The 22,886-nt window shown below is 53.6% G+C and overlaps 1 protein-coding gene across 6 annotated transcripts in view; it reads right to left on the minus strand.

Moving 5' to 3' along the window:
- The window catches only part of IQSEC3 (IQ motif and Sec7 domain ArfGEF 3), a 102,717-nt gene that overhangs the window by 19,649 nt on the left and 60,182 nt on the right, over nucleotides 1-22,886 (minus strand). For all 6 annotated transcript variants that reach the window (XM_059184470.1, XM_059184471.1, XM_059184475.1 and 3 more), the window contains exons 4-7: nucleotides 17,293-18,410; nucleotides 15,307-15,468; nucleotides 1,649-1,771; nucleotides 987-1,153 (exon numbers count right to left, since the gene is read on the minus strand). In XM_059184470.1, the coding sequence (XP_059040453.1) occupies nucleotides 987-1,153; nucleotides 1,649-1,771; nucleotides 15,307-15,468; nucleotides 17,293-18,410 (1,570 nt within the window). The remainder of the gene's footprint in view (nucleotides 1-986; nucleotides 1,154-1,648; nucleotides 1,772-15,306; nucleotides 15,469-17,292; nucleotides 18,411-22,886) is intronic.

Genomic DNA, 22,886 nt, shown 5'->3' on the forward strand with positions numbered 1-22,886 from the left:
GAACAAGTCTCATATAAAAAGAACAAAAGTATAAAATGAACCAAAGTGTGTGTACTATTTAATCCCACCTGTAAGAAGTTCAAGAACTGGCCCAGCTGGTCAGCGGGGATGGCAGTTAGGAGAGCTGTCCCTGGGCAGGGGTGCTGAATGGGACAGGATGGGAGAGACGGTCCTGGGATCAGGGAAATGATCTAGATCGTGAGCTGGCTATGATCACACACATGTATATTCATACATTCAAGCATTCCTCAAGCCCTCAGATTTATACACCTTACAATCGGCTTTTATACTAATTAGAAAAAAGGCATAAGAAAAGAAGCAAAAGTATGTTGTTTAGCGCTATAGAAGACATATAATATACAGCAAAACAAAATTGAGATTGGTTGCTTCTGAGGAAGGAGAGTGGTGACAAGGGCAGGGATGAACTTTGTAGCAAGCCTTGTGGAATTATTTGACTTTATTAAATTACGTGCATGTATGGCTTTGATTTCTTAAATGCTAGAAAAGAAAAAAAACCCAGTTGAGCACACATCCCGTCCTGCCAGCTTTGCTCTGATCCCTGCCAGGGGCTGCACAATGTCATTTAGGGAAGGACTTGGCTGGTGGCTGCATGACATCTGCAAGGCGGACATAAGCAGACCTAAGACCTAAATGTCATTGTATGTTGTGCAGGGGAAGGGCTGGTATACCTTGGCACTGGCTGTGGTGCCCGCACCTAGAGGTCAGCCCATGGAGGGCGTTCCGTGGAGGACAAGGGGTACCCGCCCAAGGTCTAGGATGGTGGCAATGGCTCCTGTAAACTGACCAGATGCCTGGCACTCAAGCAGCCTTCCCAGATTGCTATGTGTGACCAAGACCAGATAGCAGCGTCCCCGTGCCCTTGGCTGCTGGGGTGACCATCTCCAGTGGAATCAGGCTCACAGAATTAAGGCTGAACAGACGGGGGTCCGAGTTGTGGCCTCACCCCTGCTCCCCCTCCTCCTCACCTCGCAGGTTTCGGATAAAGTCCTCCAGCATCATCTTGCGGTCAGGCTTGATGTTGGGACTGTACATGTCGGTGTTGAGGAGGATGATGGCGAAGGCAAGAATGAAGATTGTGTCGGGGTTGTGGAATTGTTGCACCACCTCGGGGTTGCACATGCAATAGCGCTGGCTGTCGGGGGGACATGGAGCGGGTTGCCCAGTTACATCCTCTCCCCCCAACCCCTCATCCCCCGGTCCCTGAACTCCAGAGACTGGGGGCTGTTGGGGCCGTAAGCTGGTTCCCCAAGGGCATCCGGTCCGTAATGGTGGTTAGCTTCCCTCTAGACTGGTCCTCTTCTCCACTGAGAGGACGGGGCAGGTGTCGCACACCCGTGGAGCCCATCACCTTGCACAGAAGCAGGATGAGGGAGAAACCCGCAGTCCACTTGGGGAGCCCAGCGCTACTCCAGCCTAACGACCTCAAGGGCTGAGGGCTCCTGTCCCTTTTCTTCCCTTCCCTCCATCCCACGCAGCCCACCACCCCCGCTGCCTCACCAGGAGGGCTTCTCCCCAGCCCTGCACTAACCGCTGCCCCCCCCTCCCCAGTATCTCCGGTCCCACGTGCCCCCAGGCATGTGTTCTGAGGGCTGGGGGAGGGGAGGGAGGCTACAGAAGGGGGTCCTACCTGAAGGCCTCTATGAGCCGCTCCACCTTCTGGGCCTCCCCTTGCACGCGGATGTGAGCCTGGAACTTCCGCAGGGCCTCGTCCAGCTCCATGCTGGAGAAGTCCATCTCGTCCACCACGCAGCTGGGGGCGGGGGAGGGGTGGAGGGGTCTTGAGGAGAGGTGGGCCCCTGAACCTCCCTCAACCCAAGGAAACTGAGGAGCAGTGTGCAAGGTGCAATTCCCTATCCCGTTGGACAGCCCGCCCTGCTGGGGGCGGGCCTGGGGTCCCAGTGACCAATCAGGAAGGGCCTTCTAGGCCAAATACCCCCCCCCCCCCCGCCACCCCACCACTCCAAACACCCCCCCCCGCCCCCGTCCTGGGGGCTTTCCTTTGAAAACCCCCAGAGGGCAGCTGGTAGTGGAAGCCTCTGGGTCTAGCCCTGGGAGAGGTCACTCTTGATTTCTCAGCAGCATGTTACCTCTTCCCTAGGTCCTCCCCAGGTGGCAGGTGAGCCCTGAGAGCAGCATCATGGGACCCATATCCACGTGTCCCCCAGCCCAACACAGTCAGGAGTTAGGGATCGTGCATGATTGACCCAGACCACGAGGCTGGTCCGAGGAGGTGAAGCGGTGGGTGCGGACTGGCAGCGAGGGGACCAGGAGCTAGAGCCCGGGAGGCAAGGGCAGCGTGGGGACAGGGATGGAGACAGTGAGAGACGCAGAGGATACAGAGTCTGGTGAGAAAGACAGGGAGGACAAAGACATAGAGACAGAGAAGGCAAGAGAGACAGAAAAAGTGGGGCAAGGAGGTGAACAGGGAAGCAAGAAAGACCCACAAAACAGGGAAGAGACAGACAGAACAAGAGACAGAACTGGGGAGAGACAGAGAAAGAGACAGACAGACAAAGAGGAAGGAGAGGAGAGAGGCAGAAAGTAACAGGACATGGAGGTGGAGAACAGCACGGACTGGACAGGGTGGCCCGGGTGTGTGGGGGGAGTGGGCTGCACAAGCTCATCTCTGCCCCTACTAGACGTGTGGAGACCACCAGGGAGGGTGGTGTGCCCCAGGCTGGCCAAACCCAGAGGACCCCAGGCTGGCCCCTGGTGCCCCAGCCAGGCGCCCAGCTGCTGCCCAGGACTTGCCCCGTCAGTCTGTCCATCCCACTGCTGCGGGGCCTCTGAGGCCCTCTGTGGCGTCTTTCCCAGAGCCTCTGTGCCTTCTGTCCCACTGCTCTGCGGGGGTGGGTGCCTCAGGCCTCTGAGGGGGTGGGAGGCCCCAGGCACCATGGCAGGGGGCGAGGGCAGCTGAAGGAAGCAGTGGAGCAGCTGGGAGAAAGTGGGATCTGCTCGGCCAAGCACGATGGCCTAGTTTCCCGGCCTTCACTCAGGTGACCGGCAGCCTGCTCACTGGCTCTCTCGGGGCTGCGGCTGAAAGCTCCAGTAATGAGCCCAGAGCCTGAGACTCAGCCAGGTGGAAATGCCAGCCGCAGACTGGGAGTGAGGAGTAAATCTGCCACAGGCCACCAGAGAGGCAGGGCGGGGAGGGGATGGGTGATGGGGTGGGGGAGGGGGAGGGCATGATGGGGAGGACCTTGTGAGAGGTCACCTGGGCCGTGGGGTGGGGAGTCTACACCCCAGGTCCTCGAGGGCCCCTTGTAAGAATTGTGAGATGGCTTGGTAAAATGCAGACCCCTGAGGCCTATCCCAGATCTACAGACTAGAATATGCAGAGGCGAAACCTGGCAATCAGCATTTTTCCCAAGCTCTCCAGGCAATTCTTAAAAACCTGAAAAGCCATGGCTGAGAGCTGAGGGCCAGGGTAGGAGCGGGTCCAGCCTGTGTGGAGGCTTTTTGGAAAAGGCGAATCCAGAAACTTATGGGCCACCAGACAGCAGCGCCCGGGGGCACACAGATCCCCTGTCAGGCTGTCAGAGGCTCCTTTTGCAGGGTGGTGGTGAGGGGGCAATGGAAGGAGGAAGAGACAGATGCAGAGCCCCCTACACACACACACACACACACACACACACACATACACACGCACACACGCACACGCATGTGCGCACTTATTTCGCGCCTTCCTCCCGGGAGGAATGCCACCATGGGGCATCAATGTTCGATGGGCTGATGGTGTCCTGGGGCTCTCAGATCCCGAGGGGAAAAAAAATCTCAGTGTGTTCTGCCAAACCCCAGATGGCAGGGAAGAAGCTGTTCTGAGTGGTGGTAGGGTATTACCATCCCTGAGAAGACAAATGCCTTCCTCTCTGGAGACTCGGGGTCCAAGCCAGGTAAGCGCTCAGGACTGCCCCCACTCTCTAAGAAAGACCCAGAAGCAGAGACGGCCACAGTCAACAGCAGCATTCCTGGGGGGCGTTGGAATACAGAATGGGCAATGACGGGCTGCTTCGCTCCCTCGCCCCAGGGGACCACCGGGGGTCTTCCTGGTGGGGACTGTGCTGCCCGGGACAGCTGGCAAGGCCAGGCTGTGCTCTCTCCTGACAAGCCTGCCCCAGTGGATCCTCACCTCAGATGCCTCGGCCATCCTGCAATCACCCAAACCTTCGTCCTTCCACTCAGCATGATGCTTTTTTCTCTCCCGAAGGGCCAGCTCAGCTTTGCATGGAGACCTCCTCTCCCTCTCCTCTTCTCTCCCTCTTTCCCACGGTTTCTCTTATTTTGCTGGGTCCACCGTAAAATCACCCCTTCCCCATCCTTCTTTGCCACCCCGGAATCTTTGTGGGGTGCAGACTGTTTGACAGTTTTCCAAACCCATCCTACTGTGTCCACCCAGCAGGTGTCCACCCATGACTGTCTCTCCTCTTAGAGGATCTTTAAGGTCAAAACCATCACACATTTCTGCGTGGTCTTGTCTGGCGTATAATCTCCCCGTTTTGCAGAAGGCAGAACTGAGACCACAAAGGGGCTTGCCCCATGCTTCCTGCTCCTGTGAGGCCTCTTCCCCCAGCAGGACCTCTCCACTCTAAGGGGAGGGTCCAAGACCAGTGGGGGACACGGCCTCTGCACTAACATTTACTAAAGACTGTTCTTAGCTCAGAGCTCTGGCTTGAGCACCTGAGGGCTGGTGGTGCTAATTTTTAAGTGGAGTCCAGATGGGGTGGACTCAGAGGCAGGAGGAGAGATTGAGACGGCCAGTTGAGACCCATTCAGTCTGAGATGGTCTTGCCGGTAGTACCAACTTAGTGTCTACTAAATCATCCCCCTTAGTACCCCGAGCCTTGTCTTTCCTATTTCACGAATTAGGACCCTGCCTTGACTCTTCTTTGCCTCTCGTCACTACCCCTTCTCTCTACTCTTCTTTGGAGCCAAAATTCTAGAAGGTGTCCCTACCCATGCTGTCTGTACTTCCTCAATCCCATTCACTTTTCAACCCACTCCAGCCAAGCATCTACCCCAGCATTCCATTAAAACTTCTTCTGTCAAGGCCACGCTGGCTGCCTCGTTGCTGAGTCCAATGGCACCAGCTTCTCATCCCACCAGCCTCTTGGTGGCACGGACACAGTTCATCGTTCCCTTCTTGAAACACTCCTCTCTCCCACTCTCTTCACACCACCCTCCCCTGGGTTGACTCTTTCATCTCTGGGGGTGCCCCTCCTCCATCCAGAGCCTCCCTCCCTTGGCCTCCAGCTTAGGGCCGGCCACTAGTCTCGCTTCTCCCTCTTAACACCTCTGTTGAGGTGGCCTCATCCATCACTGTGGCTCTGAACGTCCCCTGCCACCACTCGTACGTGTGTATCTCTTGTGATGAATTCCCCCTTTCCATGTTATTATTCATCACTAACTAGTTAATTTTCTTTTTGGTTGATTTGTATTGTTAATAAAAGACAACATTGCTGAATCCAGAGGGGCCAAGTAAACAATCAACTGTGCGTTTGATCGAAGCCAACCAACTTCTGAGTTCTCACTGTTGACCTCATGGGGGTGCTCTGGTCTGAATGGCAGTCAGAGTGGTCTGGGCACACTCACAAGCCCACAGGCTGCGCTGGCATGTCTCGCAAGGAAGTCACCCTGCGCACACACGGCATGTTTCAGTGGCTATTTAATATTTCAGCTTGTTCCCGGTAAATATTTGATAATACCTGGTTTGAGGGATTCTTCAGATCAAATGTTCCCGACCCCAGCATCTCCCTTCCCAAACTGAAAATATGCACATGTTTATTTGGTATAATTTCACAAATTACCCTAGAGAGCTTGAAGCACAAACAAATTCATATGCTAAGAGGGAGGGTTCTGAAATCTCAGCCGCTATGGAGGCTGTTCCTTGGATCAGCAACCCCCTACCACAACAGCGCACCTGCCAGGCCACGCCTCCCCGCCCCACCTACTTCTCCCTTCCGTGGCCACTGCTTGAGCTCAGGGTCTCAACATTTCTCCCCAGGACTGTGCCTGCGATGGCCTCCTAACCAGTCTCCCTGCCTCTAAGTCATGTTCCAGTACAATCCTTCAAGGACACCCATTTAGTCCTGTCACTCACTCCTCTGCTTCTACTTTTTTCCCAAGGCTTCCCACATCCGTAGTCTGAAGCCCCAGTTTCTGGGCCAAGCAAACCCCAACTTCTACCCAGCTTCTCCTGACCCTTCCATATATTGGCTTCCCCTCCGCAGTCTGGGTCTCAAGCCTGACACTTTTGTACATGCTGTCCTTCTTCCTGCTGCCCAGCCCCAACCTCAACGTCCCTGGTGAGCTATCCATCTCTCCAGGACCTCCCGGACAGTCCTCTGTCGACCGCCGCGGTTGTCCCTTGTGCCATAACATTTATCTGCCTGTCTTCGCACCCGGCTCTGCGCTCCTTCCAGCAGAGGCCTCTCACTCTCTGCATGCCTGGCATGCATGTGAATTCAATAACCGTTTCTGGGATGAATGAATGCGTGAGTGAGAGACCAGCTGGGCGAATGAATGGGACCTGGAGCGTGTGCTCAGCTAGGGAGGGAGACCAGTGGCCTGAGCCTCTGGGAGCTCTGCCCAGTGGCTCAGGATTGCTGGGCCTGCTTTGCCAAGATCATCGAGAGCTGCCCCCTAGACGGGGCAGAGCTGCCTAGGAAACGGCCCTGTGGATGCCAGACCGCAGGCAGTCAGGCAGTGTGGCAGGCACAGGCTTCCCACTGCCTTCAGCCGCACGCACGAGCAAGTGAGTGACAAGAAGCCGGGCAAACTGGTGCCCATTAAGCCGCTTCCAGCAGGGCCTGCCTGCACCTGCCCAGGGTGGGGCCTCCGATCAGCGAGTGAGTGGATCATGAAGAGTTGGAGCTTCTACTCGGGCCTCTCTCCCTCTCTTTCCTGTGCAAGCCCCTTCCAGGGGCTGTGGGGAGCAGAAGCACAGATGTTCCCTGCATCTGTATAAACAGGTACAGCCTTGCAGAAAATGGTTTGTTAATACTGATCTGTGCGTGGAAGCGGTTTGTGTTGCAAGGAGGTGAAGCATCGTACACGACTGTGAGCAAAATGAATTTCGTCATCTCAACTTTTTTTTATTTCTTTTACGATAGCAAGACTGTGTCTGGCAGACAAAGGAACTGACTGGGAGCTGAAAATAGGTAATGATAGCAGCAGGGATTTTTAATTGGCCAGAAGAGACAGCAGAGATCTGGAAGGTGAGGCTCGGGCTGAGCTCAGAAGAGGTGCGAGAGTGCAGCGCCCACCGACAGCAGGGGGGGCCCTGGTGCTGGAGGCAGGGACTGAGTCCAGGCTCCAGGATTAGGATGGAAGATGAAACCGCCCACTGCCATGGGATGTAGGAACCTTGGTTTTATTTCTGCAGTTCTTGGCTCATACAATTCAATTAAAAATATCCCCATCCGCCAGAGAGTTATTTTTGTGAGGCAGAACTCATAACATGCTCAACAAAGGTCAAGGCTTTTTGGAAAAGTGTGATGTGGCTCAGAAAATAGAACAGAGGGAAGCTGACGCAGGAGGACCTGCCAGCATCCCTGGTGACGACATGGGGACAAAGAGAGTCTCATCTGGGAGGTCCTCAAAAGGGATGGCTGCCGGTCACACGTTGGGGACTCAGGAACCAAAAGAACGAAGTCGAAACTACCCGAATGAACTCAAAGCCAGTGTGGATGCCTGGAGGGGACTCTCCCTTCACTGGGCCGGCCAGCATCCCCGCTTGCCAGGGATTCTCCAACTTGAGTGTGCCTCCGAACCACCCGGCTGGCTTGTGAACCCACTGTTGCTGCCCCCGGAGTTCTGACTCCGTGGGTCTGGGGTGGAGTCTGAGAATTGATATCTCTAACAGTTTTCCAGGGGCTGCTGCTGCTGCTGCTGTTCCGGGGACCCCACTTTGAGAACCACTGCTCCAGGGTATTAAGAATGGGCAGCATGGGAAGTCAGGCCTTTGGTGTCAGACACCCTCGAGGCTGAATCTTGCTTCCATCATTGAGCCTCTCAGTTCAGGTCACCTAGACTCTCCATGCCTCATTTTTCTCCACCTATAGAATGGAGCTGACTCCTAGGACCTCTAGTGGACGGGTGGTTCTGAGTTTTAAAAGAGACTGTGTATGTAAAGCTACATAACAAAGCTTCAGAGATGACGGTTTTCATTATGTACCTGGACACCCAATCTGAATTGACATATGAAGTGAGTAAGTGAATTTGAAGTCCCTTCTAGCATAGGGATTGAGACCTTTTCCATCATCAGCAGTTAACTCTGCCTGAAATTTCACCTCTAGATGTTCATTCACTAACTCTTGAAAATATCCACCTATTGGGGAGAGAGGAAACTTGATCCAGCTCAGACCCGAGATGTATGGATCCATTTCTCAGTTTTGCTTTCTTCTTGAATGAGCAGAGCCAACAAACATGGGTCAAGGGATGTAGGAGTACCCGATTTTGTTCAATTTGCCACTAGCTAGGGGACTAGTCATTTCTTCTCTCTGGTCCTCTCTTCCTGCTTGGGTGAAATGAGAGGGCTGGACAAGCAGGCCATGTAAGGGGCCTTCCTGCACTGCATTTCACAACTGAGGTCATCTAGACCACACCTGCCTTGAGATGAGGCAGAGAGGAAGGATGGTGTCGGGCTCTGGGCTCAGGTTGTAGACCCATTCTGCCTGCCTTCAGATCTCAGCCATTGGTTAGCTCTGTGACTGTGGGCAAGTTACCTACCCTCTCTGTTCCTTGGTTCCCTCATTTGGCACAGATTAATAGCACTCACCTAATAGAGCTGCTGAGAAGATGGGATGAGATTTTCAACGTATGGGTCTTGGCCCACTGCCAACTGGCACACAGTGAATGCATGATATATGTGAGCTGTCACTGTTACATCTCACAGCCTACTCACTCACAGCTGACCCTCCTACAAGCCCCAGAGTACTGTAATCCTAGGAAGCCCCTTCCCTAGAATCCTACTCCCTAGAAATCCCACTTAAAAGAGTGGCCAGGTGAAGGCACACCTGAATGTCACACAGGGACTGAGAGAACATTCCAGAGCTAGGGCCCAAAATATCATGAAGGGACTAGGTGGTAGATCTTTGTGTGAAAGTCCAACTTATACACTAATGTGACCAAGCCAAAGGGAATCTCAACATTGGACTTGTTCACCCCACACTTAAAGTCCAAAGATCTCTACACACAGGAGCAAGTGGGTCTAAAACGTTCATTACTCTTTATTGTTAAGGAAAATCTCTTGTCTGTGTGTGTACGTGTGTAATGGTGGGGGGGGGGGGAGATCAGGGGAAAGGGCACTGGAGAGGTGAGGGGTCAAGGCCATAAACCTAAAGCCTTCTCTTTTAGAAGAGACCCCCTTCCACAGAGCTGGAACAAATAATCCTAAAATTTATGGAACCAGAAAAGATCCCAAATAGCCAAAAGAATGTTGAAAAAGAAAACCAAAGCTGGGGGCATCACAATGCCGGACTTCAAGCTCTATTACAAAGCTGTTGTCATCAAGACAGTATGGTACTGGCACAAAAACAGATAATACATCAGTGGAACAGAACAGAGAGCCCAGAAATGGACCCTCAACTCTATGGTCAACTAATATTTGAGAAAGTGGGAAAGAATATCCAATGGAAAAAAGAGTCTCTTCGACACAGGGTGTTGGGAAAATTGGACAGCCACATGCAGAAGAATGAAACTGGGCCATTTCCTTACACCACACACAAAAATAGACTAAAAATGGATGAAAGACCTAAACGTGAGTCAAGAATCCATCAAAATCCTAGAGGAGAACACAAGCAGCAACCGCTTTGACCTCAGCCACAGCAACTTCTTGATAGACATATCTCCAAAGGCAAGGGAAACAAAAGCAAAAATGAACTATTGGGACTTCATCAAGGTAAAAAGCTTTTGCACAGCAAAGGAAACAGTCAACAAAACCAAAAGATAACCGAAAGAATGGGAGAAGATATTCACAAATGTCTTAACAGATAAAGGGCTAGCATCCAAAATCTAAAAAGAACTTAGCAAACTCAACACCCAAAGAAAAATAATCCAATCAAGAAATGGGCAGAGGACATGAACAGACATTTCTCCAAAGAAGACATACAAATGGCCAACAGACACATGAAAAAATGCTCAACGTCATGTGACATCAGGGAAATAGAAATCAAAACCACAATGAGATGTCACCTCACACTGGTCAGAATGGTTCATGTTAACAAGTCAGGAAATGACAGATGTTGGCGAGATTGTGGAGAAAGGGGAACCCTCCTACACTGTTGGCGGGAATGCAAGCTGGTGCAGCTGCTCTGGAAAACAGTGTGGAGGTTCCTCTAAAAGTTAAAAATAGAGCTCCCATATGACCCAGCTATTGTACTACTACCCAAAGATACAAATATAGTGACCCAAAGAGGCACCTGCACCCCAATGTTTATAGCAGCAATGTTCACAACAGCCAAAGTGTGTAAAGAGCTCAGATGTCCACCAACAGATGAACAGATAAAGATGTGGTATAAATAAATAAACACACACACACACAATGGAATATTACTCATCTATCAAAAAAATGAAATCTCGTCATTTGCAACGATGTGGATGGAACTAGAGGGTATTATGCTAAGTGAAATAAGTCAATCAGAGAAAGACAATAATATGATTTCATTCATATGTGGAATCTAAGAAACAAAACAGATCGCTGAGGAAGGAAAGAAAAAATAAAATGAGGAAATCAGAAGGGAGAAAAACCATCAGAGACTCTTAATCTCAGGAAACAAACTGGGGGCTGCTGGAGGGGTGCTGGGTGGGGGGATGGGGTAATTGGGTGATGGGCAGTAAGGAGGGCACATGATGTAGTGAGCACTGGGTGCCATACGTGACTGATGAATCGCTGAGCTCTATCTCCAAAACGAATAATACACCATATGTTAATTAACTTAATTTAAAGAAAATACAATCAAATTAAAAGAAAAAAGAAGGACCCTGTCCTTCTATCCTGCTGGGTGGTGGCAGTGTCGAGTTTTTAAAGCAGTGGAAATCAACACAGAGTCTATCCCGGCCTGCCCTGGGCCTCTTCCCCCCTCCTGCAGACCTATAAGGGCCAGCCTGGGCCCCAGCCTGCGCTCTCCTTCCTGGTGGAATTCCCCAGAAACAAAGTAACCATTCTGAGGTTACCCATGGCAGAGTGGGCAAGACATTCTCAAATAATTTCTTCCTAACCACGAAAGGCTAGCACCTCCCAGCCTGTTGAGTTGGACAGGCAATCTGTCTTCATTTCTGAATGTCCCCTCAGAAGAACAAATCTGTTACACTCTGGCCAACACATTTCCAAGGAAATGAAATAATGCGATCTGACTAAAATGTCAAATTCTAATATTGAACAAGAAACGGAGTAGACGCAGCGAGAGAAGGAACATCCAGGAAACCCTTCTGGCAATTCAGCCCAAAAGCTGCCCTCCGTGCACTTCCACGGAAATGACAGATACCCACACCCGCCATGCACCTGTGATTCCCCTCAGAAAAGATCACCCAGCCCAGAAAAGAGCCTGCTCACAGCCAGCATGGAACGCTCCCCCCTCCACTGGCCTTCAAACTGCTGAGGCGAACATTTCAGAAGGGAAATAGAGCAGAGCCAAATTTCCCAGCCATGTGAAAACTGAGAGGGAGAAGCTTCCAGCGCCCCAGGATCCTAACCCCAGCTGATGTCTGGCTCCTTAGGCCAGGCCGCCAGGGCCCTTCTCTTCTCAGCACCAGAGAAGATTTCCTTAGAGTGCAGGATGGCCCCCAAATGAGCTCCTCTCCCTCCCTAGCAAGCTCCAGCAATTTCTTGCTGTCTGGGGAGTGGACCTGATCTCCAACCAGACCTAAGGCGTCTGAGGGATCCCCCCACCGGGCCGGGGCCAGGCTAGGGAGGCGTCTACCGCCCTGTGCTTCCAAGTGAGAAAGATAATAATGGAAATAGCTAATATTTGTAAAGAACTGACTTAGCCTCAGTCACTGACGTAAGCACTTTACATGCATTTTAAAACTGTAATTTGCATGACGTGGGTCCTATTGTCCCCATTTGACAAGCGAGGCAACAGGCCCTTTTCTCCTTTATAAAAACCAAACCCTTCCCAGGTAAACAGTGGAATGGACATGGCCTCTGGAGCTCAGGATGCCTCCTACTAATTCAATACACCCTGATTCAATACATTTCTTCTTGGAACGGATCTGCTATGGAATCAGGGCACTAAGGGACGAAGAGATCAGCTTCCTAGAGCAGCAAGGGCCCGATTCCGGAGGCGACGTCACGGCGTAGGCCAGCAGCTGAGGTGGATTCTGCTTGGCCCCTTCTATCTTCCTTTTCTCCACAGGCCCGTAGGTGGTAGGGGTTGGGGTCCCGCCCCATCCCCTCCTAGAAGCTTCCACCCTCTCCCCTTCCTGCCCAGCTACATCTCGAAGAGTGCAGTGGCCGGGGCTGTCTCAGTCTCCAAGGGGATGGGTGATTTATGTCCTTTTATTCAGCAAGCAGCTTTGTACAGAACGGACGAGACATGCTGAATGTCACCAGGCGGGGGCAGGGATGCTGTGCAGAATCCCAATGAAGCCTTTTCGGCCTGGGCAAAATGGCACTGGTGACTTTGTTATTGTGTGTGTTCTCTGGGGGGCGTAAGGAAGAGGCAGCAGATGCCCAGAGGTGGCGGGAGAGCTGGCTTGAGTGGCCGGGAACCCCCCCCCCCCAGAACCCCAGCATCTGGCTCCCCTGTGAGTGCCTGCCCCCTTCCTGCCTCCCATCTCCCACGGACACCCTACAGGAGACAAGCCAGGCAGGCGGAAACTCGGACTTGGGTGAAGAGGTTCCCTTCGGTGCTGTTTCCGTGCGGAGGCTGGGTGTGCCGGCAAATAAAGCACAAGGGTCCGAGGCACCCACAGCGGCGGAGGGGGCTCAGCTCCGCACTCCACTCTCCTGACACCCCTAGGCCTGCGGGAGGTTCCCTGTCTCCCTTTCCGCCCTCCTCTGCTCATCTCTCCCACTGACACCAGGGTTTGTGAGTTCCCCTGAGGCCACGGCCACGCCTGCTCCTCCCTGCCCCCATCCTGTACTCCCAGGGATGCCCAGCACAGCCTCATTCCCAGCCTGGAGCAGGCACTGCGTGTTTGTGGCAGGAACTGTGAGCTCCCGGCTCTGGAGCCCCCAGGCTGCTCTGGGATGCCCCGGTGGCCTGACAAAGCATGGCCTTGGCCTTTAGGGCGAACGATTCTGCAACCATCCCAGTGGGAGAAAATGACACCGAGGAATACGTAAGATCTCAGAGTCACAGGAGTTGAAGGGATTTTGGAGATCGCACCGCCCGACCCTCTTGCTCCCTTTTCTGGTAAGGAAACCGAGGCCCAGAGGAGGCCTCCCAGCACGAGAGGAGCAGAGCCAGGGTTCAGAGCAGGCCCTGTCAGGAGCAGCTCTGTCTTGCCACCACACTGCCCCCTCATCCCTAGCCTGCTCCCCACCTCAGCTGCCAGCCTGGTCCCAGGCTCCCAGCGGCGCCCCTCCCCACGGGGGCTGCCTGTCTCCAGCCCACACACTCGGTCTCCCAGGGAGGATGGCAATTAGTTAGCATTGTGCTGCCGGGCGCCCGCACCACCGGGGCTGCCGGAAAACTGCGCGTTCCCAGTGTGCCAGGTCACCGTGGACCTAGCAGGTCAGAATTTCAGGGCCAGGCCATAGGGCGACTGGGGAGGGCAGAGGAGACAGTCAGTCAGGGCTGGGAGTGAAGCAGGAAGCCCCCCGAGCAGAGAGACAAAGCAGGGTCCCCCAGGGCCACAGGGAGCCAGGAGAATGAAGCACTGAGGAGAGCACACCCCCATTCACCCTCCCACGGAAACAGGGCGGTGGGGGGGGGGGGCAGGAGTGGAACGGGGACAAAAGCAGATGAAAAGGCCAGAGAGAAGAGCTAGATGGAGGGAAAGCCTGTGCGAAAGGAGACAGAGAAAACTTGATCTTTCTCCTCTTTGTATCATTTCCTCAGGGCATCCCTTCAGCCTTCAGGGCACCCTACCCAGCAGGGCTGATGCTGAGGAGAAGTGGGGGGGTGGCGAGGGAGAGGGAGAAGAAAGGAGGAGGAAGGAAGCAAACTTATCTGTTCATTTTCCTCTGCAAGACCCTCAGAGCATCTTAAGCACTAGTGGGGGAGGGTCTGATTGTCCAAATAGGGGGGGACTGAGTTCTGTCAACTAAGGGGCAGCCTGGGATTTCAAGGTCCCTCAGATGTGTCCAAGCCCCTGCTCTTCGGACTGTACTCAGTTAGACTGAGTGGATTCAGGAACATGACAGGGATTCTAAAGGACCATGGGACGACCCCTCATAATCCAGCCCCCTCCAGTCCACGGGCAGGGAACTGCAGGCCCCCAGGGCAGGGACTTGTCCAAAGACACAGCACCAAGACCACTGCATAAACAGAAGCCAGGTCTCCGAGCTCCCGCTCCAGGCACAGTGACAATCTTGCCAGTCAGGCTGCTCCCAAACCCTCGGGCAGGAGACCCCTGTCCCTCCTACAACAGCCCCTTGCTGCTCCAAGAGCAAGACGAAAGGGAGAGATTGTTTCAGAACCCCCGAGAAACACGTCTGCTGACTTCCCAGGGAGAGGCTTCCGACAGCATGATGACCTTCAAGAAGGGGGTCTGGAGCAAACTTTATGGGGCCTCACCCTCTCTCTCTGCCAGGGGCAAGGTGGCTTCGAGGCCCCAAGGATGCCACCCCAGACCTGGGGGCTCTCACCTGCCCACGCCTCCACGTGAACAGAGCCAAGAGCACTAGCGAAGCCAAGCCCACATCCTGCCCACATCTGTTGATCTTGGTGGTAAACGTATGTTTATGGAATCACTGTATTTTCTTGCTCTAAAACCCATCTAACTCCCTTCTCCTGACTTGTGTTTGCCTCCACCAATATGAAACTGAACCCACATGGGGAGCAAGCCAGCCAGTGGGGGCTCAGGGGCTGGGCAGACGGCAGCAAGGGGTGGGCTGAGGGTCTGTTCACCAGGCAGAGATAGTCCCCGTGTAGACCCAGTCCTCCTCTCTGGCCCCACAGGGTAGCAGGGAGGGAGGCCTTTTCGTCTCCTTCGACCATTTCTATACCCCTGGCGCCTTCAGTGGGACCCAGCCCGGAGCCCGCTCAGTAAATGCAGGACCCCAGGAGGGGGAAACAGAGGCTGGTCAAGATACAGCGACGGGCCCAGACTCCAGGGGTCCTGTTCCCTCCCCTGTGTCCTGTGGGACCCCGGGCCATGCGTGGGGAGAGGGGCACTCACTCCAGCACATCGCGGTTGAACTGCTTCTTGCTGTTGCCTAGGAACTCCCCGATCATTTGCCGGCTGAGGCCCTTACGCTGGAGCAGGAAGTGGGCCACTCCGATGGGGGTGTCGGGGATGAAGCCTCGGGAGATCAGGAACTGGATGCCTTTGTCTGGGTTTCTGGGGGTGGGAGTGGAGGTGGGAAGAAGAAGTAGAGAGTGAGCCAAGGCTATCCACGACTTCCTTCCTCCCTTTCTTCCAGCCCAGGGAAGCTACAGAAGTGCCTGGACGTTTCTGGGAAGACTTCCATCGAAAAGCCAGGATTCCTTCTGCTGCAGACGGGCTCCTTGTCCCAGGGGCTTCACCTAGGAACCTTGTCTTCCTGAACACCCCCACCCCCCACCCCAAAACACACACAGGAATGAAGATTGCATGGGGAGAGAAGGAGTTAGAGAGGTCTGGCAGACGAAGAGAATTCCAGAGCAAGTGGAGAGGTTTCTTTTTGTCTTCCCTGAAAGGCCCGGAGGCTTGCCACGAAGGCCCTTCCACCCTGTCTGTGTTCTGTCGTCTGTATGCAGTACTCGCCCCAGAAGCAGGGCTCTGGGGAGCAGAGGGGAGCTCTCCTACCGCACTGGCCACAGGGACACAAGAATCCTGCTCTCCATCATTCACTTTCTCAGGCTCTGGTCTCTACGTGTGGATGTGGGTGCTGTGTTTTTAGGCATATGTGCTCACAGTATGGCCTGCAAATCCATACTGTTCCCTGAACTGTATCTGACTGGTTCAGGAGAAGCTAAGTACAGAAACAGAGGGCAAGCGTTTAGAACCTTTTATAGCACTCTGACATTTTCGGGATAACCAAGCATGTGATTGTTTTTCTAGCAACTCATTTTTATCGCATTTCACAAAAGTATCAGCCACCACTTGGTGGGTGAAAACCCAGACTGGTCCTTTACTACAGAGAGTTTGAGAACCACTGTCTTGAGGGATCCCAGGGTCTGCGTGAGTGTGAGCGCACAACTTGCCTTACTTGTGTGAGCCTGCTTCTTTTCTGTAAAATGGCATAATAGATATTGTTAGGAAGTTTGCAGATGTTTTATGTAAGGTGAGCCGGGAACAGTAGCTGTTCCTCCCTGGAATAGAAGTTTCTGGAGACCAGGGCATGTGTCCTGCTCATCTCCATGGTCAACGTGCCCGGCATTCAATAAGTAACAGTTGAGTGAATAAGTGAAGGGACACGTGGCTGGGAGAGATGTTCAATCTCCTGGCTCGGGGCTCTGAAGGAAGGGGTGAACGCAGGGTGGAGATGGGGTTTCCACGGGAGGGGTGCGTGTACACTGCTGGCCCCGGCTCTCTACATTCTAGTTGCAAGGACAGTTCTGGCTGGGGCTCTGGCTGGGGACTCTGAACCAAAACCCTTGTTCATTTTCCTGCTTTCCTTCTCCTGTTCTCTTCTGTGCCGCCTCTGCGTCCTTGTCGCCCCCTTTATCCCCGCCCCTCTCCTGCCTTTTACCTGGATTCCTTGTGCTCCTTCTCTTCCTTCTCACCCACCCAGGCCCTCCCTTGCCTTTCCTCCTTTTCCTCCGTGCTCCCTCCCTGACGTCATCCCCCTGAGACGGTGCTGTTTCCCTGGCTTCCCGTCTGCCTGAAGGATTTCGGCTCAATCCTCATACGACCTGGACTATTACTTAACACTGCATTTTCTTTTCAATTCCCTCGCTTTTCAAGCCCTAGTAAGCAGGAATAGTGTTGAAAGCATGGCCTTGATGTGTTGTTTTGTCCCTAATCCTGAACATAAATTTGTGAACCATTAAAAAGAAAACGTGCCCCCCTACCCAGCACCTCCAGGAGCAGGTGCGGCACAAATGTCACCAGGCAGGGCGCTGGGATGATGCGGGAAATCAACCCATACCCTGCTCACCTGTCATTGTAGCCCCTGTCCCTTCCCCGCCGACCAAGAGCTTCCCGGGTCTCCCCAGAGCTCTCGAGTCGGTGCTCACTCACATGTTGAAAAGGTTGAGGCCGATGCGGTAGAGCCGTTTGCGCAGGGTGTCCGTGGAGAGCGTGGGCGACTTGCAGCTGGCAGGGTTCTCGCACTGGTAGCGCGGCAGGCTCAGAATCATGGCCTGCAGGGCCTCCTTGGAGGCTGAGGCTGACGCTTCCGAGCCCGACTTGGCCGACTTGGTGGACGTGCTGCTGCTGCTCAGCGGCTCCGAGTTGTCGCCAGCTTCGGCCTCAGTCCCTTTCCCCACCTCCCCCACCTCTGCCTCCGCCGCCACCGTGGCCCCCTCCACCAGCGCCTCCACGACAGCCCCAGGAGGGTGGGTGCTCGGGGCCCCGCTGGCTCCGGCCTCTGCGCCCGTGTTTTCGGCGGGCACGTCCCCCTGAGCCGCGGTTGTGGCCACCGAGGCCTCCTGCCCCGGCGCCTCTTCCTGCTCGGCTTTGCCCGCCGCGGGCTCCGCCGGGGCCTGGGCGGTCTGCGTGCCCAGACAATTGGCAACCGACAGAGCCGTGGCGGAGGAGACAGAGATGTTCTGGTTGGCGATCTGCACGGTGACGTCCCGGAAAGCCATCATGAGGGTACTGCCGTGGCCCTGGGGCAGGCCGGCGGCCTCGGCGGTCTCTTCCCCTGGCGCGGGCGCGGGGCGGGCACTGTCGAGCTCCCGCATCTCGGCCTCTAGGCCCGGCGGCCCCGTGCCCGCGTGCAGGGCCTGGTGGAGCTGGTAGGCGCCGCTCTCCTGCAGGGAGCACATGGTCTTGAGGCTCCAGGTGCTGAGCGCGTCGTCGATGGACTTGGCCAGGGACTGCACCTGCTCGGTGAAGGAGTCCTCCAGCTCGGTGAGCGTGCCCGCGAAGGTGGGCGGCAGGGAGGGCGAGCGCACCAGTGGCAGCCCCATGAGGCCGTAGCCCTCCATGAGCGCCTTCTCCGCTGCCAGGCTCTCAGCAGAGGGCGCGCGGACTTTGCGCAGGGAGATCCGTCGCGGCAGGCGGCTCTCCAGGAGCGAGTTGCGGATCTTCTCGAAGTTCTTGCTGAGCTGGTACTGGCGGAAGGCGGTTTGGATGGTGCAAGCGGCGCGCCGGGACACGAGGTGGCCCCCGTACTTGTGTTCTAGCATTTCAATCTGTGGCAAGAACAGGTAGGAGGAAGAGCGCGGTGAGGCCTGGGGCGGGGGAAGGGAGGGGGTGCGGGGGGGACTAAAGGGCCAAAGTCTGAAACTCCAGCATGTCACGGCCTGGGATACCAGATCCTTGTCAAGACTCCTAGATGTGTAGGATATAGGACTGGCTTCCCAGCGGTTGGCGATTTCCGGGGGGCGGGGGGTGGAGCGGGCAGAGGTCAGGGCGTTGCATTTGGGGATCAGATAGCTGTTTGTTTTAAAGCGTTCATATCAGAGATCTGTATGGAAGTCCTTATGGGTGAAGTACACGGGATCTTGAGTTTGTATTAAAATACTCCACCAAAAAAACTGGAACCGTTAGAGGAAACAATATTAACAAAAATTGTTGGAACTGGGGGGTGGTTATCTGAAAGTTGACTACACTATTCTTTCTACTTGTGTGCACATTTAAAACAATAACAAATTAAAAATTAAACAGGAATGTTTAAAAAATAATGCTGCTCCTCCCGTTCACCTTTCTTCCTCATCACTGCATTGCGGAAATTCCCAACCCTGGGATCATCATAAGGGGATGACTGGGGATTGATCAACGTGTTCCTGATACCCAGCCCAAGGGCTGGCACATAGTAGATGCTCAATAAATGTGAATCTAATAGATGGAGGACAGAGGAGTGGGTGGACGGATATTTTAAGAGTGGGAGTCCCTCCAGGCTACCATAATTTGGGCGCCCCATACTATGGGTACCCCATAATCTGGGCCACCTCTGTTCCCAACAACAGGAGCTGTACAATCAGGGCAGGGCTGGGTGGGGCTGGTGGGCACATGCTACCTCACATGGGCAGTGTGAACCCAGGAAAACTTGTGGCAAGGGACCGGTGTTTCTTCTAGGCCCTTACTCGCCTCCTTCCAGCTCTGTCCTCCTGCTGTGGCCATTTCTCCCCGTCATGTGGCAATGCTCTCACTCTTTCTCCCTTATCGAAACCTCTTAGAAAAGAACCAGAGAGACTTTCCCCCTGTGGCCAATAACCTTTAGCCACATTGGCTCACCAGCCACTGCAGGTGGAGTGACTGCCTCTCACAACCTCAGCGATCTGCTGGGTTCCCTCCCCATGGGTGCCCCCCTACCCCCGGACCAACAGAGGCATCCTATTCTAGCCCAGGAAAACTGACAGGCACAACCCCAACCCCCAGGGACAATCCCGGGTAAGATGGCATGACATCAATCCTATCTTCGGTTCTTCTGTCTCACCATTCAGGGCCTTCCCCATCCCCAGACCTAGTGGCCTTATGCTTTCTATCTTCCTCAGTCTGCCTGTCCTCTCTGAAAATAGGGGGTAAGCTGACTCTCACTAAGATTTGAGTGGCCAGTAGGTATCCTGAGTTCAGCTGCTTGACATTCCAAGGCTGAGGCTCTTAGTCACAGCTACCCAATGTTCTCTGCCACATGGTAGTTTGGCCCTTTGAGGCCAACAGGAGAGTGACTCTGATACTTCACCTTCTTTTAAAGGGTTCACCTGATTAGGTCAAGCCACCTGGGGTGATTTTCCTTTGATTCACTTAAGGTCAACTGAGTGGTAACCTAATCACAGGAGGGATACCTTATTATGCCCTCTAGTCCCATGGCACTTCCCATGGAAGGGAATTATACGGATGTGCGCACTAGGGGGGGCGGGAATCTCGGGCTGTCTGAGTTCTGTCTCCTGGAACGTTCAGACAGTTGCCTACAGGGTTTCATCATGTACACAGGATCTCCAGAGAAAGAGAAACTCCTGATATCTCAGAGGCATTTCGTTGTTGCTTTCACAGAAATCACATCAGAGGGGAGAGATCACTGTGGCTCGGCTCAGTGTCCCCACAGAACTCTGGCAGGTTCCCTGAGGCCTGGAATGGCCAATTGGCCTTAACTTGCAGGAGAGCCCTCCAAGGTGCAAACTGAGGGGAGGTGACCACTTAATTGCCTCCTTCTATCAATTTCTGTCTGGAGGACCAGGAGAAACAGACACCAGGCAGAAATTCTTACTTCTTTATAACCTGGCCTACCTATGCTTTGAGGGAAACGCTAGGCCCAAGAGCATTCTCTTTAGGTTATGAGATGCTATTGACAACAGAAGGAAGGTATGAAACCCTATTGCCTGAAATGCTTCCAGAATGGGAAAGATGTCCATTTCCCTAGCACAGTATCATCCTACCTGGACACAGAAGGCTGAGCTAAGCCTAGGAGACTTCTACCAGCCAGTGTCCTAGTGTCACCCAAGCAGAGAAGAAAACCAGATTTTTAATATCTTGAATCTATTCCCATCAAGTTCTCCACTAGACTGTAAGCCCCACGAATGCACATACTCTGCCATGTTCACTCCTTTATCCCCAGTGCTTAGAGAGCACCCAGCACACAGTAGGACTTCAGTGGATATTTATTGAATACATTAAAGAATTAATTGCAAAGTTATCTTTGTGACTCTCAAAAACCCCCGTAACCTAACCCATAACTTTCTTCTCCTGGAACTGATGTATTTCACTTGCATTTTCGAACTCTACTGTGTCACTGGCTCCTTTCCCCCTGCCTACAGACCCTCCCAGATCTCCCCAGGCTAAAACATGCCTCCTCTTGACTTCACTGCTCTGGGGCACTGGCCCAGGCTCTTTTTCTCTGTTTGTCACCAGACTTCTTGGAAGACTAGTCTATACCCTCTGCCTCCTTCCATGAACAAGTGCCAAACAGTCAACCCAACCCTGTATGCGCCGACTCCCCAGGGTCTGCCTCCTGCTCCCACCAGTCTTCTAAAGTGACTCTCAGGAGGGTCACCAGAGACCTTTAATCATGACAGCTGATGGTCCGTCCTCCACTCTCCCTCTCCCCCTTTTCCACAGTTCTTGGTGTGTTTATCACCTTGAGACTCTCTCCTCAGCTCTCACGACCCAGTCTACCTTGGTCTGCCTGCTTCCATAGCCCTTTCATCCTATATTCTGACCGCGAAACCCCTATGCATATCGGTTATGAGTCCCATGTGGGCCATCATCCACTCTGCAGACACATCTGAGCCCTTCTGGACATTCCGTGACTGCCATGTTGGACGTCGTCAGAGCAGCCTCTGGTAACTGATAATTAGGCACTAATTAAGAGGGAAGCTGTCTCAGGCAGAGCCTTTGTGGCAACATCTACAGGCTAATGTCTTCTCGCCTCTTATGTGAGAACCTTGTTTCCTATCATAACTTCAATCTACTTTAACGGACTGATGAACAAGCCTTAGGAGAGATACTCAGGCCCAGATTTGCTTCTTCCCTGCTGGTTGACCTTGAGCAAGTTTCCTAACATCTCTGATTCTCCACTTTCTTATCTGTTAAATGAAACTAATCCTGCTTACCCTGTACCTTGTTATGAGATTTGAACTGTTCGTATAGCACTTGGCACATAACAGGTATAGAGTAAGTGGTAACTATTTGATGACAATGATGATGATGGGAATGACTCTCAAATTTCCATTCCTAGGCTTGATCCTAGACTTGCATTTCCAACAACCCACGGATCCCCCTGTGCACCTATACAAAGCGCCTGTCTTCCCCCACCTCCCTAAACCAGCTCTTGATGACTTCTTTTTTTGCATACAGAGCCTTGGCTGTTACATTCTCCAGGCTGGGAAACTTGCATTTGACCATGGGTTCTCCTTCACCCCGGCCTCTGCATTTGTCAGCCTCAAAGCCTTTATTCCATGCACCCCCACCCCAATACCTTTTGCATCAACCTGACCCTACTGTTGCCATGTGAGGCTGTCTTTGGCTCCCCACTTGGACCCTCTGGCAACCTCCCCACTGACTTCCTGCTTCTTGTTCACACCTACCATCCACCCTACATGACCCTGATCAAGGGTCTTGAAGAGCCGATGTGAACACAGGCTTTGCGTTGCTTGAGAGCATCACCCAAAATAAGTAGAAGTGTTTCCTGCTGGCCTTCCGACCCTGAGCAATCTGGCCTCAGCCTCCCTCCCATCTTCTACTCCTATGCCAAGCCTGCGTACACACTGGCTGGACTCCTGCGCTTCCCCCAGCCCACGCTAGGCTTTCCTGCCCTGAGCATTGGCTCAGCCTTGTCACTCAGTCTGCAACATTCTTCCCTTTCTTCGAGACCTGCCTCCAATGTGCTTCCTCTGTGAAGCCTTCTCAGTCCCCCAACCCGACGGGGAGCTCTCCGTTTCAGGGGCCCATGGAGAACGCTGTTTCTTACTTCTCTCTGACGCTCAGTTCTCTCCACTCACCTTTGGGATATTTATCTAACCCATCCTTCTCTCCACCCCACCGACCCCAACTCGAACAGAGCAGAAGTTATTCGAGCCCTCTGATCCATGCCCAGCACCCAGCACAGAGCCTGGCAAGGAGCAACTGCTCACTGTGGTGTTTGAATTCAATTTTTGGATCTTCTCCATTTGTTCTAGCGCATTTAACACAACCATCTCCCATTTATCCCAGCCTTGTGCCTGCTGCAA

Source organism: Mustela lutreola, chromosome 8, assembly GCF_030435805.1.
Source record: "Mustela lutreola isolate mMusLut2 chromosome 8, mMusLut2.pri, whole genome shotgun sequence".
NCBI lineage: Eukaryota > Metazoa > Chordata > Mammalia > Carnivora > Mustelidae > Mustela > Mustela lutreola.